The sequence below is a fragment of the Teleopsis dalmanni genome, chromosome X (genome assembly GCF_002237135.1).
Source record: "Teleopsis dalmanni isolate 2A chromosome X, ASM223713v2, whole genome shotgun sequence".
NCBI classification, from domain to species: Eukaryota; Metazoa; Arthropoda; class Insecta; order Diptera; family Diopsidae; genus Teleopsis; species Teleopsis dalmanni.
Genome location: NC_051848.1, coordinates 6,012,322 through 6,027,633, shown reverse-complemented (window position 1 = coordinate 6,027,633; position 15,312 = coordinate 6,012,322). Strand labels below are relative to the sequence as shown.

The 15,312-nt window shown below is 30.1% G+C and overlaps 1 protein-coding gene and 1 long non-coding RNA gene across 2 annotated transcripts; both read right to left on the bottom strand.

Annotated features, from left to right (window-relative positions):
- Window positions 1-2,993: 2,993 nt before the first annotated feature.
- Window positions 2,994-4,684, bottom strand: LOC119662458. The gene is made up of 3 exons (XR_005250781.1): window positions 4,439-4,684; window positions 4,232-4,375; window positions 2,994-3,206 (listed from the first exon to the last, which is right to left on the bottom strand). It is a non-coding gene; the product is annotated as an uncharacterized LOC119662458 (long non-coding RNA).
- A 4,585-nt stretch (window positions 4,685-9,269) lies between these two features.
- On the bottom strand, window positions 9,270-13,908 carry LOC119662311 (synaptotagmin-5). The gene is made up of 7 exons (XM_038071906.1): window positions 13,681-13,908; window positions 13,242-13,611; window positions 13,068-13,181; window positions 12,872-12,992; window positions 10,868-11,058; window positions 10,488-10,791; window positions 9,270-10,408 (listed from the first exon to the last, which is right to left on the bottom strand). The coding sequence occupies exons 1-7, from the start codon at window positions 13,869-13,871 to the stop codon at window positions 10,233-10,235; spliced, it is 1,467 nt and encodes a 488-aa protein (XP_037927834.1). The 5' UTR covers window positions 13,872-13,908; the 3' UTR covers window positions 9,270-10,232.
- Between the last annotated feature and the right edge of the window lie 1,404 nt (window positions 13,909-15,312).

The window sequence follows — 15,312 nt, the reverse complement described above, 5'->3', positions numbered from 1 at the left end:
TGTCACCCACGGGAAAGGGGTTAAGATATTGCCGTGGTAAGATATGCCTGCCGTAAGAGTCAACTAAAATCTGTTTGGTATAATATAACTGTTTAGAGTATAAATGTTAATGAGTGAGTTTTACTTTCGATACTCGACTGGAGATGAAAAACTTGCACTACAGAAGTCAGGGTCCATAGCTGTGGTTTGTTCTGATTAAAATGACTTTATTTATTAATTAATTTCATTCAATGTAAGGTTTTTTTTTCAAATGTGTGATGTGCTCCTAAGAGCAGCAAAGTTTTTAGATGGGCCTCGTTCACTCTCAAAAATGAACTTATATCTAAACGTTAAGTTTTAATTTGTATGCACAGAACTCTTTAGAACTCCTTAGAAAGTTTTACTTGGCTTTCAACCTCTACATAAAGAGGTTTTTTCAAACTACAACAACAAACATTTATTTTTTTATTATTTTTATTAATTGAATTTTTGACTGACCATACAGTTGTTTCGAATTTTGCCAAATACACATCATCAGTAGTCTTCGAATTATTGTTTATATTTAATTATTTGTAAATAATTTTTTGAGGCTGCAAGTAGCAAGGGTTGAACTCGTGCCCTGCCAAATTTGAAGTTTAGAGTCAGCGCTCCTTAAACAACTGACTCAAAACCGTACTTGTCTTTTATGTTCGCACATTTTCCTACAATTTTGTTAATTTTCTATTAAAGTTTTATTAACAAATTCACTTGCTTGTTTATATTAGAACGAAATTATAAACCAGCTGTAGAATAATTGAATTAATTAATTAATAATATTTTTATTTTGAATTGTTAAATTTCAATACTATTCTGTTTGAACATATAATAAAGGCATTATTTGTTACATGATTTATATATTCTTTCATATGTATAAAGCCTGATCTAAGAACGTGATGCTGAAATGATAATATCATGCTAATATTACTCCACGAGTCGCACCAGTGAAACCAATATTTTGTGGATATAAGTTGTGATTAAATACATTGTAAATTCAAATATATAGTAATTGATAAATACCCATATTTTGATCTCCTAAATGCCACTTTAAATATAAATAAAACTTGAAGATACTTTAATATTTAAATAGTTTAGTTTAGCTTTATGAAAAATGTTACGACCAATGAGATAAGAGATATCAGCTGAAACGTTAGTGGTTCGGTATCACTTCTGAAAAGGCGTAATACAATTATTCTGCTATTTTTCTTTCAATCAAACTGTCTCGGTGAATTTATTCAATTTAGTAAATGTCAAACAAACTTGAACTTTCCAGCACCTGAAATGAGCAATTTACGAGGATGACACAATTTTACCAGCTCCAAAGTGAACAATTGCGCTTGTTTGCACTGAACTAAACGAAAATCAAACAAAGTAACTGCAACTTACAGCTACCACCCCTTCCCTATCCTCCTCCTCTCCTCTCCAACTCTCCTCCGCACCCTGTCATCTGTCACACTATGACCTTTGACCAGAACGCAGCTGCGGTTATAGAGCACGTCTAAGCTATTTGCTGAAAATAATTTTAACAAAGCAACAACGTACTGAGTTGAATTTGCAACTTGCCCTCATAGATACTGGAACGTATCCGCATCTCCGTAGAAATGTTGACAATTTGCAGAGTTTCCTAGAATTTGGTTTGGTTTGGTTTGGTTTGGCAAATTGAGCAGGTTGCACTTTTTCTTCGCTTTGGCGCAGTTTTTTTCAAGTCTCTTGTTTCCTTCGCCTTATTTATGCTACTTGAGCTAACAACGCATAGGGAAAAGCAACGACTTTACTGTGTTTATTCAATCAATTTTCCTTTGAGCTGATAACAGTTCCGTTCATCTGTGCGTATGAGTGACTTGCGTTTTACAGCACTGAAAATTGCTATATTCGCCCTCGGGGCAACTTGTCATTCTTGTTGCAGTGCGGTCGTCTGTCCATTTAGCTGCCTCTTCCTACTTCGATGTTTACAAGTTTCAACTTCGTTTTGAGTTTTACAGTAAGTACAATTATTAAAGAAAAAAATAATATAATTAAAAAAAATATGAATATATTTAATCTGAGCATAAAACGCTGTTTCGTCCATTATGTGGACGAAATAAAGTGTGGAACATGATTTTTTTTAACTATTCTTTATTTACACGAGCTTAATGAGACGGTTTCGAGTCTTGTTGGAAGCTCATTGGTCTACGACCGAAAGCAACTTCCGAAACATTTTGCCGATAATAATGCACATTTATTTTGATATCAGATTCAATGAAAATGATTGGAGAGTGTCCATCGATGGTCGTAGTCCCGAATTTTCAGCAGTCCCGAATAAATATGATCGTCTTGAGAGTTTATGAACTGCTCAATGGGGAAATTCTTCTCATTAGTAAACACAATGTTAGGAAGTTGGTCACATTAATGCAAGCGTAATAACTCCATTACTCTTTCGAGTCTAATTTTTTGTTGCTTTGGTGTAAGATCTTGTGCTTTTTGGAACTTGTAAGGCACAAACTTGTTACTTTGAGCTCATTTTGGAATATGCGTCGGATGCTTCGCTGATATATTTTCAGTTCTTTTCCCATTCGATCTCTATGACGTGCATTTCGTTCACGTCGAACCTTCACTCTCCAAACCATTTCAAGTGATGTTGCTGTTTTTGGTCGTTCACCACTATAGCGTTTGGTGACGCTTCCTGTACTATTATAACGATTTATGGTACGTTATGCAAACATTTTATTGACTTTAAGGTGTTTGAACTCACGGAAAATAGCTGATTGTGGTTGTGATTTTTCAGCCAAATAAAACGCAATCACACTATAACGTTTGAATTGCATTTCCAATAACTTTTCTTCTATAAAATTTAGACCCAAATTCTTGTGGTAGCTTGTAAACAATACAAACAGCTGTCATTCGTATGAATGTCTATGGAAAGTCTATGGAACTATTTCCAATACTCATTTCCTGTACATTTGAGATCCAATACAGTTAAAATTTAAAAGCTGCTTTGCATTTAACATAAATTTATTCTTACAACTATACAATAATAATTTGTTTAAAAATAAATGTTCAATAATATTTGTCAACTGAGATTTCAGCAGTGTTTCATTCCAACATCAGAATTTCAATTTGACTAAAGGTAATATTCAAATATAAAGCAGCTCGAACGGACCAAATTGCTTTTAAATTAAAATCAAATCCATCCAAGATTTAATATAGTTTATCTGAAAGTAATTTAGATAAAAAATTTAATTAAAAAATTAGTCTAAAATCAGCACAAAAAGTGTTCTGTGTTGTAGTAAAAAAATATTAATCTTGAAAAAACTACTTCTGTTTTTTTAAAACGCCTCTAATAATTATAGTTATTAGGCTAATAAAGATTAGAATAAGCATAATGGATTCATAAAGGATGTTAAGAATGTAGCTAAATTGAAGGTGAAGCTTTTTTGGAATAGACTACTTTAGTGATAACCCACTGCAGTAGGATTATAAATTGGGCTTGCATGGGCCTTCCTAAAATTTCGGTGCGCTGAGATATTACGGTTGATCTAAATGAAATGTTCAACTATTTATCACAAAAAAAAAACAAGAAGATTATTCCTATAATTAAGTAATAAATATCTTATAGTTCTTTGTTGATTCATTTTTTATTTATTATATCTTTCCAGATATAATATAATTTCAATTCTTTTTTATTTTTTGGTTGAGTAATAGTATGATTGCTTGTGGCATGAATCCCTTTTTAGGGTGACTATAATTGGGCACTTTGAAAACCTATATGTTAACAATTTTAGACACTCTTTAAAAATTTTGGATACTTTTGCAAAATTTTGGACATTCTAATTGGACATTCGTTTAAATAATAACCGTTGTATTGTCTGCAAGTGTTAGTGTCCGAATTTACAAAATGGAAGTTTTTATGCACGAATAGTTATTTCGCCAACATTTAAGCTTCTTTGAATCACAGGGAATAAACCCATCAGAGGAACTCTCTACGCTTAAATTTTAATACCACAATATGCATTACTGGATGATATATAAAGGATTAAAAATTAAAGTAATCCGAAGATTTCACTTCAGCTAAATTATATATGAATCCAGATCACTTTTAAGAACTAAAACTATTGTCAAATAGTTTCTTTTGAATCAATTTTTTTTAGTTTAATTTTTTTTTAATAATAACTTTATGCTAAGTATACAAGTTCATATAACAGATAAAAGGTATTAATCGATATTCACAAAAACTTACTAAATATATTGTTTAGTCCGTACATAAATAAATTTTCGGTATGAGTTTGTTTTAGTTCCTATTCATACGAAATTGGTAATCATTTACGTTAGGCACATGATTGTAAATAAGTGGTATATATCGCCTAAGAGGATTCCTATGGCGCTGCAAGAATAACATTATTGTTACACAATTGTTCATATATATATAATTATATGGTTAACTTACACGAAGAATGATCAACTTCTTGATAAAAATGAAAGTCAGTATTGGAAGTAGTAGAAACACAACGACTATGATCATCCACAATATGAATGAATCCACATTCAATTCCGAATAAGAGAGGGTACGCATTTTCGCTTAACTTCAATTATATCTGAGGAACTTAATTAATCGATAACTAATAGATGGACTACTTTCCTTTAGCTGCTGCAAAAAGAGAATTTCAGAAAACTATTTTTTGAAAATAATGACAATCTTCATAATTTTTTTAATGAACAATAAAATTTAATTCTTAAACAATACTTGGTTTTTATTTTAAGCTTACTATAATCTGTTTTTTTTTTTAAATAGAAAATAATATTTGTAAAGTTTTTATAATTCAGATAACTTTTCAAGGGAAAATGCTATAGTAGAAAGAGTCTTCAATTTTCTTCAAAATATTTATGAAATCATTTAGTTTGTGTTACTGTACAAAACTAGAAATTTTCATAATTATTTGGTACCTTTAATAAAGCTTAAGATCCTTTTTATTGAAACGTCCTATAACTGACGAAGATCGTTTAGAAAATAAGTTTCTTGATTGTATACACTACATTGGTAAGTGCCAAACCAGTTACGAAGTCCTTTCTTTGTCCTCACAGTTGCAGTAAGAATCGTGATTATACAGTTTATACAGCGCACCTCTATTATATCTTTACAGACCATCTCTATGAGGTTTCCAATTTTTGTCTTATATAAGTTATATAGTATCTATTAAAGCAACCTAACTAAACTCTTTCCTTTTTAAAGTGCTTTAGCAATCGTGTAGTTCGAGTACTAACGAGGTACTGTGACTTGCTCCAATGGTGACTTATTCTAACAAGTGGATTGTGCATGAGTTGCCTTGATCCAAGTATAGAAAAAGTTTATTTGACTACAAATGAAATGATTTTAACATTTTCAAGGCCATGTCTTCAGTGGTCCCGAAAAAGATAAAAAAAAAGTCGATCTTAACATAATAACTAGTTACGAACCACCATATGTGAGCTGATGAAAGTTCGAAGTTTAGTATAATAGACTATTTGCCTATTTCAAAACTAAAAGAAAGATTAAATACAGTATCATACTTAATAAATGGAATAAAATCAGTTTGCTGAAGAAGAATAAATGAAATAACAAAATCTTAATTTTAGAGATTGGGCTTACGTAAACAATTTTCAAAGTCAATATAAATTATAAAGAATTTCGCTATAAAGTGTTTCGCTATTTATGAATTTTAATCATATGTCTATAATTATTTACATCTAAGTTTTTTGTCAAATTGTATACAATATCATAAAAAATTAAAATTCTCATTTACTTTGTTTTTCAATGCCGCTATAAATAATACCTGACTCAACTAGGGTTGTATATAAGTTTAATATTACACGATATTGTTTTTTTATTTTCTTTTATTTTTGGTTAATTTTGTTAAGGTAAAAATCGACTTTAATAGTTTGAATAATGAAATGTACACAATTATTAAAATATTAATTATTAACCGTTTTTAATTCCTGAAGTTGTTTCGTTAATAAATATACGAATAAGAATATTTTGGGTGGCTTTTTTTTTTATTCTTCAGCTCATTGCATTAATATTTGAAAAAAAAATTATGTTTTGAAGAGTTTCATTTAAACTTCCAAATGTTTTTTTGCTCTAATATATACAAGAGTTGTACTAGTCAGAAGGTATAACAAAGTCATATTGACACTGAGAGTGCAGAGAATGCAATAAGACTTAATTTATCCTAACAAAGCTAAGGTTGGAACTGAATTCTTTCAAAATTACACACATACCTCAGTTTATAGACTTACCAGATTGGCTTATATTTACTTAAATGGAAAGTCGTACATTCTATGCGCAGAGCGTTTTGGTCTTTATGCCTGTCTTGCTGGCTTTATACTTGTTTTGGTGGTGTTATTAGTTAAAAGTATGAATAAAATTTCTATTCATTAAGTAAATATGATTTGCTTAACACAATCCTTCAGCAAGTTGTCCTGGAAAATAAGAAAATAAGTGAACGTACTTCTATGATGTATTACATATTTTCCTTCCATTTACCTTGAAATAGTTATTATCTAGACATGATAATAATGATAAAGTAAGAGCATATGATATCAAATAGCTCCTAAACTATCACCATTCTTAACTAACTATAAAATCTAATTACCAAAAGTATCCAAAAAGTGAAAGAACAAATTAGTTAAAACTATCAGTTTTCATAAACAGATCCAATAAATTCTGTTAAGGAAGCACAGCTCCGAAAACTAGGTTACATTGGATGCAGTGCCACGAAATATAATACATACAAAACTAAGCTTAAGATAGTCTACTTGAAAACTGAAGAGGACCTCTTGGTATACTATAGGTTCCCTTGACTTAACAGCGCCAACTATAAATTGCTTAGAATGATGTATACTCCATCAAAATGCACAGTGACTGACGCCAAAAAAAAAAGTTTGTCATAATGCGATCAAAAATTTAAAGTCCGGAAGTATAGCGAATAATTAACTAAACAGGCGAAATAACTTCAGTTCATTCATAGAACCCTGAACTATAAACCACTTCTGGACTGATCTTCTTTTGAAGTAGAGCTTTGGAGTTTAAAGACCCAGAACGATTTTGATTTTGAATCACACAGTTGAGGTGAGCTCTAGGAAAGCACAGTTTTTGTACAGAGCCAAGGATATGGAGTATCGAATTACTGAACTAAACCACTTTAGATGCTTATACGCCTTGACAACACAACTTTTATTTTGTAGTGTTAGGTCCATTAAATTTCTAGTTTTCCTACTGTTAATCTTATAAAAAAAAAACACAGATTTTTTCCGATTGTACAGAAGACTAAATATTTATTAGAACCAATATATGATTACACTTAATATTAAATACATTTTGAGTTAATTTGCTTAAATATTCTTGGCAGATTGGCCAATTTCTTTACAATACATCTTATAAAATAATAATTATAATAATAATTTTTATAATAATTTTTTTAATATTTGAATATTCTTAATTTTTTGTTTATTCAATGATTGATTGATTGGGTTTGTGTATATTCAAAATCCAGTAAATATAGATATATAAAGGTATGTTTCATAAATCTGTAGCGCACAATTGCAACGCACATTACTACACAAAATATAATATTAAAAAATAATAGCAAAATTGAAAATATTTCATATTTTAATACACTTTTTTTCAAATTTTTTTCAAATTTTTTTTTTTTAATTTTTCTTAAATTTAATTAGGTTCTTACGTTTAGGTACTTGCGGACAATTAGTATATGTTTGTATGTAAAAATATTTATATAGGTAATATGCATAATGTTCTCAGCTCTATAATCAATTCCATCCTGTTCATTTACTCTTTCTCTACTCTCTCTCTATCTTTCTTTCTCTTGTACGATTTCTTAAAATACTAAACGAATGGACATAATAATTTTTCTTATCATAAATATTTTGTTAATTTATATATTAATATTAATAATTGTAATTATATATAGGGAAAAGCACATTTAGTAGCACATATAGACATATGTATATATTAGTAAATATTTTTTTTATATTTATAAATGTTTAATGAAAGTTTTTTGTGGATACTTCCTCAGAGCCCAATAAATAATTAACTTTTATCCCTGCAAAAAACCAATTTCCCCTTAGCAATGAGGTATTGACAGTTTGTAAGCCTCTGCTTTAGTATAGACAAGCACTCAGTGCTTATAGGTTTTACAATTTGAAAGCCACTATTCACACACAAGAACGATGTTATTTAGCAGCAATGAGACAACAAATATTATTCTTCCGAATATATAAAGCATAAAAACTATGTTTTCGGTGGTCTTATAAAAAAAATTTTTACAATTAATTACGTACTAGTTATATAAAATTGAAAGTTAGGAGGAAACATGTATATATATATTAACATTTATGGTATAATAATGTTAGGAAAGAAAAATTAAAAATATATAATAGTAAATTTAATGTAGAAAAATTATGTTTAATATATTAAGAAGTTAAATTAAAATATTATTAATATCGATATTACAATAGACACAAATATGTTATGTGGTATTAATCGTAATTGTTATTATTATAAATATTTAAGTATTTATTTATTTAAATTTCTTTAAATTTATTTTAACACTTTTATTTGTAAGCGTTTAGTTATTTTGTGCTAATAGCAGATAACTGTCAGACAGTTTAAAAGACACAATTCAGTGCATTTCTTTAACAGTTTGAAGTAAATAAAATTGTTTCAAAGATCAAATCAGAATCAGTTTGCAGTTTTAATGTAAATATTTATTAAAATAGTTTATCTTCAAACATTATAAGTAAACAAAAATAAATTCAAAATTATTTAAATTTTTTATAGAAATATTAACTGTGGCTATTTAGTTTGTTGCAAAAGCATTGATAATTGAAACTTTGTATTTACAGTTTGAATAACATAAATATGGTTTAAAACTGTTTTTTTATGAGTTCATTTAACATTCATGTAAAACATATTGTCCTTAAAGTATTCTATGGACGTGTGCGAATTCAATTAAATTGATGTTAAATTGATGGAAATAGTAAATTATGTCGGTATGGCAGCGAATGTTGGTATTTACCAGAATTTCGAGTAGGGTAAAATAGATAAAAATTAGATAAATTAGGTATTGTCATTGTGAAAATTTTTTAAAATATTTAATAAACAAATAAATAAATTTGAAAACTTTTTAACAAAAATAATAAATAACTGCAATAAATAAATAAATAAATTTTTACATAAGTGTTGTGCAAAAAATTCCTAGAAAATTTCAATTACTGTACCTCAAATTAATTTTAGAAAAATTACAAGAAAATTTTTATTTCAGTTAATAAACTTAAACGCTTGTGAAACGCTAGTGAAACGCTTGTTTCACAAGTGTAAACAATTTATATATGCCAATACAGTAGAGGAGTAGTGGAGTAGTACATGATGTAGTGTTTTTACAACTCCTAATTAATGATTCTTAATAGCGATCGTGTGAATTTCAAATACTTGTTACAGTGAACTACTGTTATTTAACTAGCAAAATATTATCTATTACGTTTTAAAGGAATAAAGTTGGTCAACGGTGTACTGTTGTCACCTACAATATATGTACTGTTGTCCATACATATAAGCATATTGAAGAAAATGAAGTAAAACTGGGCAATGCATATGTGATACTGAAGAAAGCAAATTTATGTCCCTAAGGTACAATACTACAACTGTTGTCAAATATATTTTAGAATTTTTTTTTCTTTCCAATTGTTTATATGAGCAAATTAAAGTTATTTAATATAATCAATTTTTGAATGAGAACTCAAAAAGACCACCACTACGATTTGAATAAAACTATTAGTTGTGTGGCTTGTCATTGCAGTCATTCATAAAAGTTTGAAAGTCACTGTTTGAACTTATAAAATTTTTAAGTGCAATAAATTTTTAAAATGTGAATATAAAATAATTGGCTTTTAGCTTACATACTGTGCTTACTTATGACTGTGTAGAGACCGTACACAAAAATGTTTAGTTTGATAAAGAAAACATAGAATTTAACACATAAAATTAGATATGGAACTCCATGCATTTGGGAAGCACAATAACATTGCACAAACATAGAGACAGAATGCATGCTGTTGCTTTAATATTATCAAAAACATGGAAATATATTGATATTGTTGTTGTGACATTGCTGCGGGAAACCTGTTCACTGTTATTCAATTTAAATTTCAACAACAAAAGAGTCAAGTACGCAACCAGTTTCCACAGTTTAATGAGCACTGGTTGGCGTGTTGTTCACAGCACGTGTGTTATTAACATCCTGTAGTGGTACCCATTGTGCGGTGGCGCTCTTGGAACGGAACATTTCATCAAAGAATATTTTCTCATCTAAACGTACTTCAGAAGAATTGCCAATTAAAGCGCGTCCAAGTATTTCACTGGAACCTAAATATTATTACATGACATAGAATTACACAAACAAATGTAAAATAAAATTCTGTTTCAATATGCAAGATACACTCACCCAATAAACCATCATGGACTACTGTGAACTCAATCATTGAACCCTTCAAAGTTTCCTTGCTGATATTAAATGTCAAAGCCTCATTATAGACCGGATTGACGGTATTCCGTGATACACCAGTTTTGCGTTTCTTCATTTTCTTACCGCCAGTTATAAGTGTAACCTTTATGTATGGGTCTGAAGAACTGCGTGAGTCATCAACAATTCGTAAGTTTCTTGCTTTTATAATAACCACAGTCAAACGTTCAGCAGATGGTAGAAATGCTAGTGAAACCATTATATCACCCAAATCGACTTTCATATCCTATTCGTAAAATAGTTACACAAAAAAAAATAAATGTTCTATATATTGTTCTACAAAAAAAGAGTGATGTGCTTACCTGATCAGCACAGGAGCCAAGTGGTGTCCAAAGTTTAACTTTTTCGCTTAGATCTAAATCGCCCAAATGAATTTGTGCGCCACCAATGCAGACATGTCGGGAGTAGGCATCAAAGTCATACAATAAGATTTCAATAGTACGTTTATCAATGACATTAGCACTCTCTTCGAAAACGAAGTCCTCATCGAAAACTGCACGAGAAATTTATTTTTAATGGCAATCAAGAGTTATTAACTATACATTGGTTTAATATATGTTCAAGGTATGCTCACAATTGGGTCGGTCTATGTACCAATTCTTTAGCGAGTTGCCCTTCTTAAGTATCCGAAAGCCTTAAGCGCGGTGCAGACTATCATTTTTGAATGTCAATCATATTGCGCTCTCTCTTGCTCAAATTTATTCTATCGACAGAACTTGAACATGCTCACAAGCAAAATTTTTGAAGAATAACGGTGTTTACGCACACTGTAAGTGTGTTTCGCAAGATGTAAGTGTGTTAGTGCAAGTTTCTAGGTGACAAACTATCTATCATTTACAACATGTTGAGGAGAAGTTGAATGATGTGTTCACCAAAATTTTGATGGGCACACCAACATGTTGGTTACTTGTCATTCAAAGGTGCAGACTAACATTTTTGAGTGTCATTCTTAAATTTCTTCTCTTGAATGACACTCAAAAATGATAGTCTCCACCGCACTTTAGATGGTGCACTTACATTGTCAATGTAAAAAACTTTAGCATACATTTAGGAACTTTAGAATATTTGGAATATTTGGATGATATACCCTTGAAAGTTCCTGCCTGGTAAATATGTGTGTTATGCATGTACCAGATAGTGACGAAGCAGATGTAAAACGCTTTTTACATCTTTCTTAAAGATGTGACAATAATCACAGAGTGAAATCTTCAATTTCCTAACATAGTTTTCAAAGCTACAGTTATCTGCTACTAGGTATACACATTAAAAGAGTGACACTTGAACGGACGGTATCATTAAAATTACAAGAGTTTTTTTTTATTTTAAAGAAACCTACTTGCAAGAAGACACCTGACTGGTGTTAAATCTATCCATTATGTATTAAATTACTGAATTAAAAGAGACGTTATCATTGTTTCTATGTTGGTCAATTTATTCATAGATCATTCCAATGAGCAGAATCTGTTTTAGAGTTATCCATTAATGAATTATTTGAACTCATATGGATTGTAATTGTTTGCGATACCCTTACAATTTAGAATCCATAGAAGACTAACATTTTTCTGCATCTAAATTTCATCAGAAATGGAAAACTCTCCTAAATGTAATCGGGTCTGAAGTCAATATCTGAATATTGGAAATATTAAAATTTCTACTATTTCGAAGAGCATTGAACATTGTCCACTTGAAAGATGCTGCAGCGTTCAAGAAGACTGCAACAAGTGAAAATTTCTTCCTTTCTCAAGAAAACTTGAATATTTTTCTGATAACCATTTTAAATCCGCCCATATAATTGGATAAACACTCTTTTGAAAAAGGATTTTCCGATAAACAGATATATGTAAAGGGAAAGTTGTTTACCAATTTTCTTTCTCGAATTTGAGAATCGATACTATAGAATCAATTTATTTTAAAAAACAATTTAAAAGATTCAAAAATAAAATTATTATTTAATTATTATAAATAATTAAATTAAAAAACAATTGAAACCATATATTTTGTAAAATATTCTATAGAGCAATGGATCATTTCTTAAAGCTGTTAAAGCTATGTTCGCGGTATATGCAATAACTTCGTACTCCTTATCCACCAGACGTTTCTAAATGGTAAAAACCTCCCTGAGATCTACTTATAGCTAACAGTTAACTTAAAAAAAGTGATTAGTAATTGCGATATAACATGGTAATGGTGTTGCCGATATTAATTGCTCAGTGATAATAAAACTAATCAAAGATATTTTACAATATAACCTCATAACAAAATTCGATACCCTGAGTTACTCTTTTAATTATTTGACCTTAACTTACTAGGGTTTAGAGTTTTTTTATGTATGCGAGTTTGCCAAAAATTTTTCTTCTCCGGTAGCAGACGTACTTTGGCGTACGGATCGGCAGTACCACTGAAATCTCTTGGTTGCAAATTTTGTGCCTATAATAATTGAAAAACAAAGTTTTTTAATTAAAAAAAACATTTAGGATATTAATAAGTTCTACAAATACTAACCTCAATAAGACGTACGGACAATATACCTGCAATTGGATCATACAAGATACTAACATGTATGTTACCGCGAATCTCATCGCTACCATCTGGTGAGCCATTCTTCTGTTGTGAGTTCTAAAGGAAATATTAAAAAGTAATTATAACGTGGAGTGTATGATATCAATAAATACTAACATTTCTGTATAATGCCATATCAATTTTGGTATGGTCTAATTTTGTATTCATTGATGAAACCTTTGGACGTATGGGATTCATTCCGAGCACAACATGTTTATCGGAACGAGCAATTGGCACCGAATTAGTTGACGACATGGACAATGTATTCGATTTGAGACTACCGGTTGGTGAAGTTGGAGTTGGTGGTGGTGATTCGTCAGCTGATGTTGAAACCTGTTGCTGTACAGTTTTTGGTGGAGGTACCCAGAAAGTGGGATCATCAGTTGTTACCGAGGTTGGGCTCAGATTGCCTTTGCCTGTGGTGCGTGCACATTCGCTTATGTTGTCTACATTGTAACCAGCTGTACCAGCGACTAATGCTTCGCAGCTGTCAAATAAATTTTTTTTTTGTTTTGACTTACTTTGTTTTTGTATTCCTAATTTTTATTGTACTTACCTGGGCTCTACTTCATCAGAACCTGTTGCAGATTCGAGTAAATTTTTTTCGAACCAATTTAGACGATGTTTTTTAGAGCATGAAACGTAAAATAATCCGCCTACAACTGAAACCAACAAAAATGATAAGCAGGCATAGATCCCAACCTGAGGTAGGGAGATATCCTCAGTATCTAACGTCAGATCGACCATATTGACAATGAGTAGTAACGACTTTTAGAAGGAAGTTTATAACTAAAATTAAAAGAAAAATGGCTTGTTTTATTTTTACTTAATGTTTATTTAAATGATATTAATTATTTTAAATAATGTTTATCTAAGTTGTTCTATTTAAAAGTGATATATTTTATTAAAAGGAAACTTCAGACCTGAAATAGAAGCGAAGGAAAAGTAAAACCAATGAACTACAATTGTTAAGTCTAATTTTTTATTGAAAATTGTTACTAAAAATATCAGCCTGCTCTTAACCTTCAATAGTGATAAGCATGTGTCATATTTTCCACATCGTTGCGATAAGTTTTACGATTTTGTCGAAAATGGTAAGTATATCTATAATCGATTTGATGATAACTATCGACGAGGTGTGCATGTTGAACTCGTGTTCCAATATCTCACGTATAAATTATTTGCAAAATATTTATGTTATCGTATTAGATGAATCGCTATATTTGCATTAGTGAAAAGTATCTGACTTGGGGTCGCGTGTGCTTTTTCCTCACAAAACAACAACACAACAGCACAGCAAAAGTCACATGTCACGATAAGAACGCGTCTCTGTCATATTTGTCTTACTTTAGCGGATTAATAAAATTTTATAACATTTAATTTCAGCTAATGTGACTGATAACTATGTCCGCGGTGATAACATTTGCAACATTTCCCGACAATGCACAACGCAAATGTGGAAGCTACTCTACACGCCCATTCCTCATCCACGGTTATCGTGTGCATCCATGATGTCAGCCCTGATAAATTGTATTCCATCAACAATTTCGTTAGTTTGAATTTATGGTGAATTTTTATTCATTTTTATTTTTATTCTTATTTTTATTTTTTTTATCATTTTATTTTCAAGTTCATATGAAACAACATTTATCACATTCATGAGGAGTGAGGAGTGAACAGTGTTACTTTTGACACACGTGAATTACCTGTTGGTCGTTGCACGAAATAAATTACTAATACACCACAGGAAAATGGTTGGTACATACATTATAATCATGTGATGATGTGATTATGCTAAAATCAATCATTTTGTGAATCATTTGGCCAAATTAAATATACAAAATATATCTAATATGCTGATATACACATAAATTACTACATATAAATATAATATATATATATATATATCATGAGAGGTTTCTTTAGCTTCTTGATATGGTCTCAATAAAACATCTAAATCGTATGCACGTTTGCAATAGAATTAAATATAGAGTATAGTATATATATATATATACAAAAACACATATGTATTTAAACATTTATATATATAAATGAACATATTATTCTTAATATTATTATGTAGGAGGAATTTGTACAGAGATCTAGTCCTGTTATACCCCCTTAATGAGATGGATGTATATCTTCGAGTACAACTTCTTTCATAATTTGTTAACTTGAACCTACAATA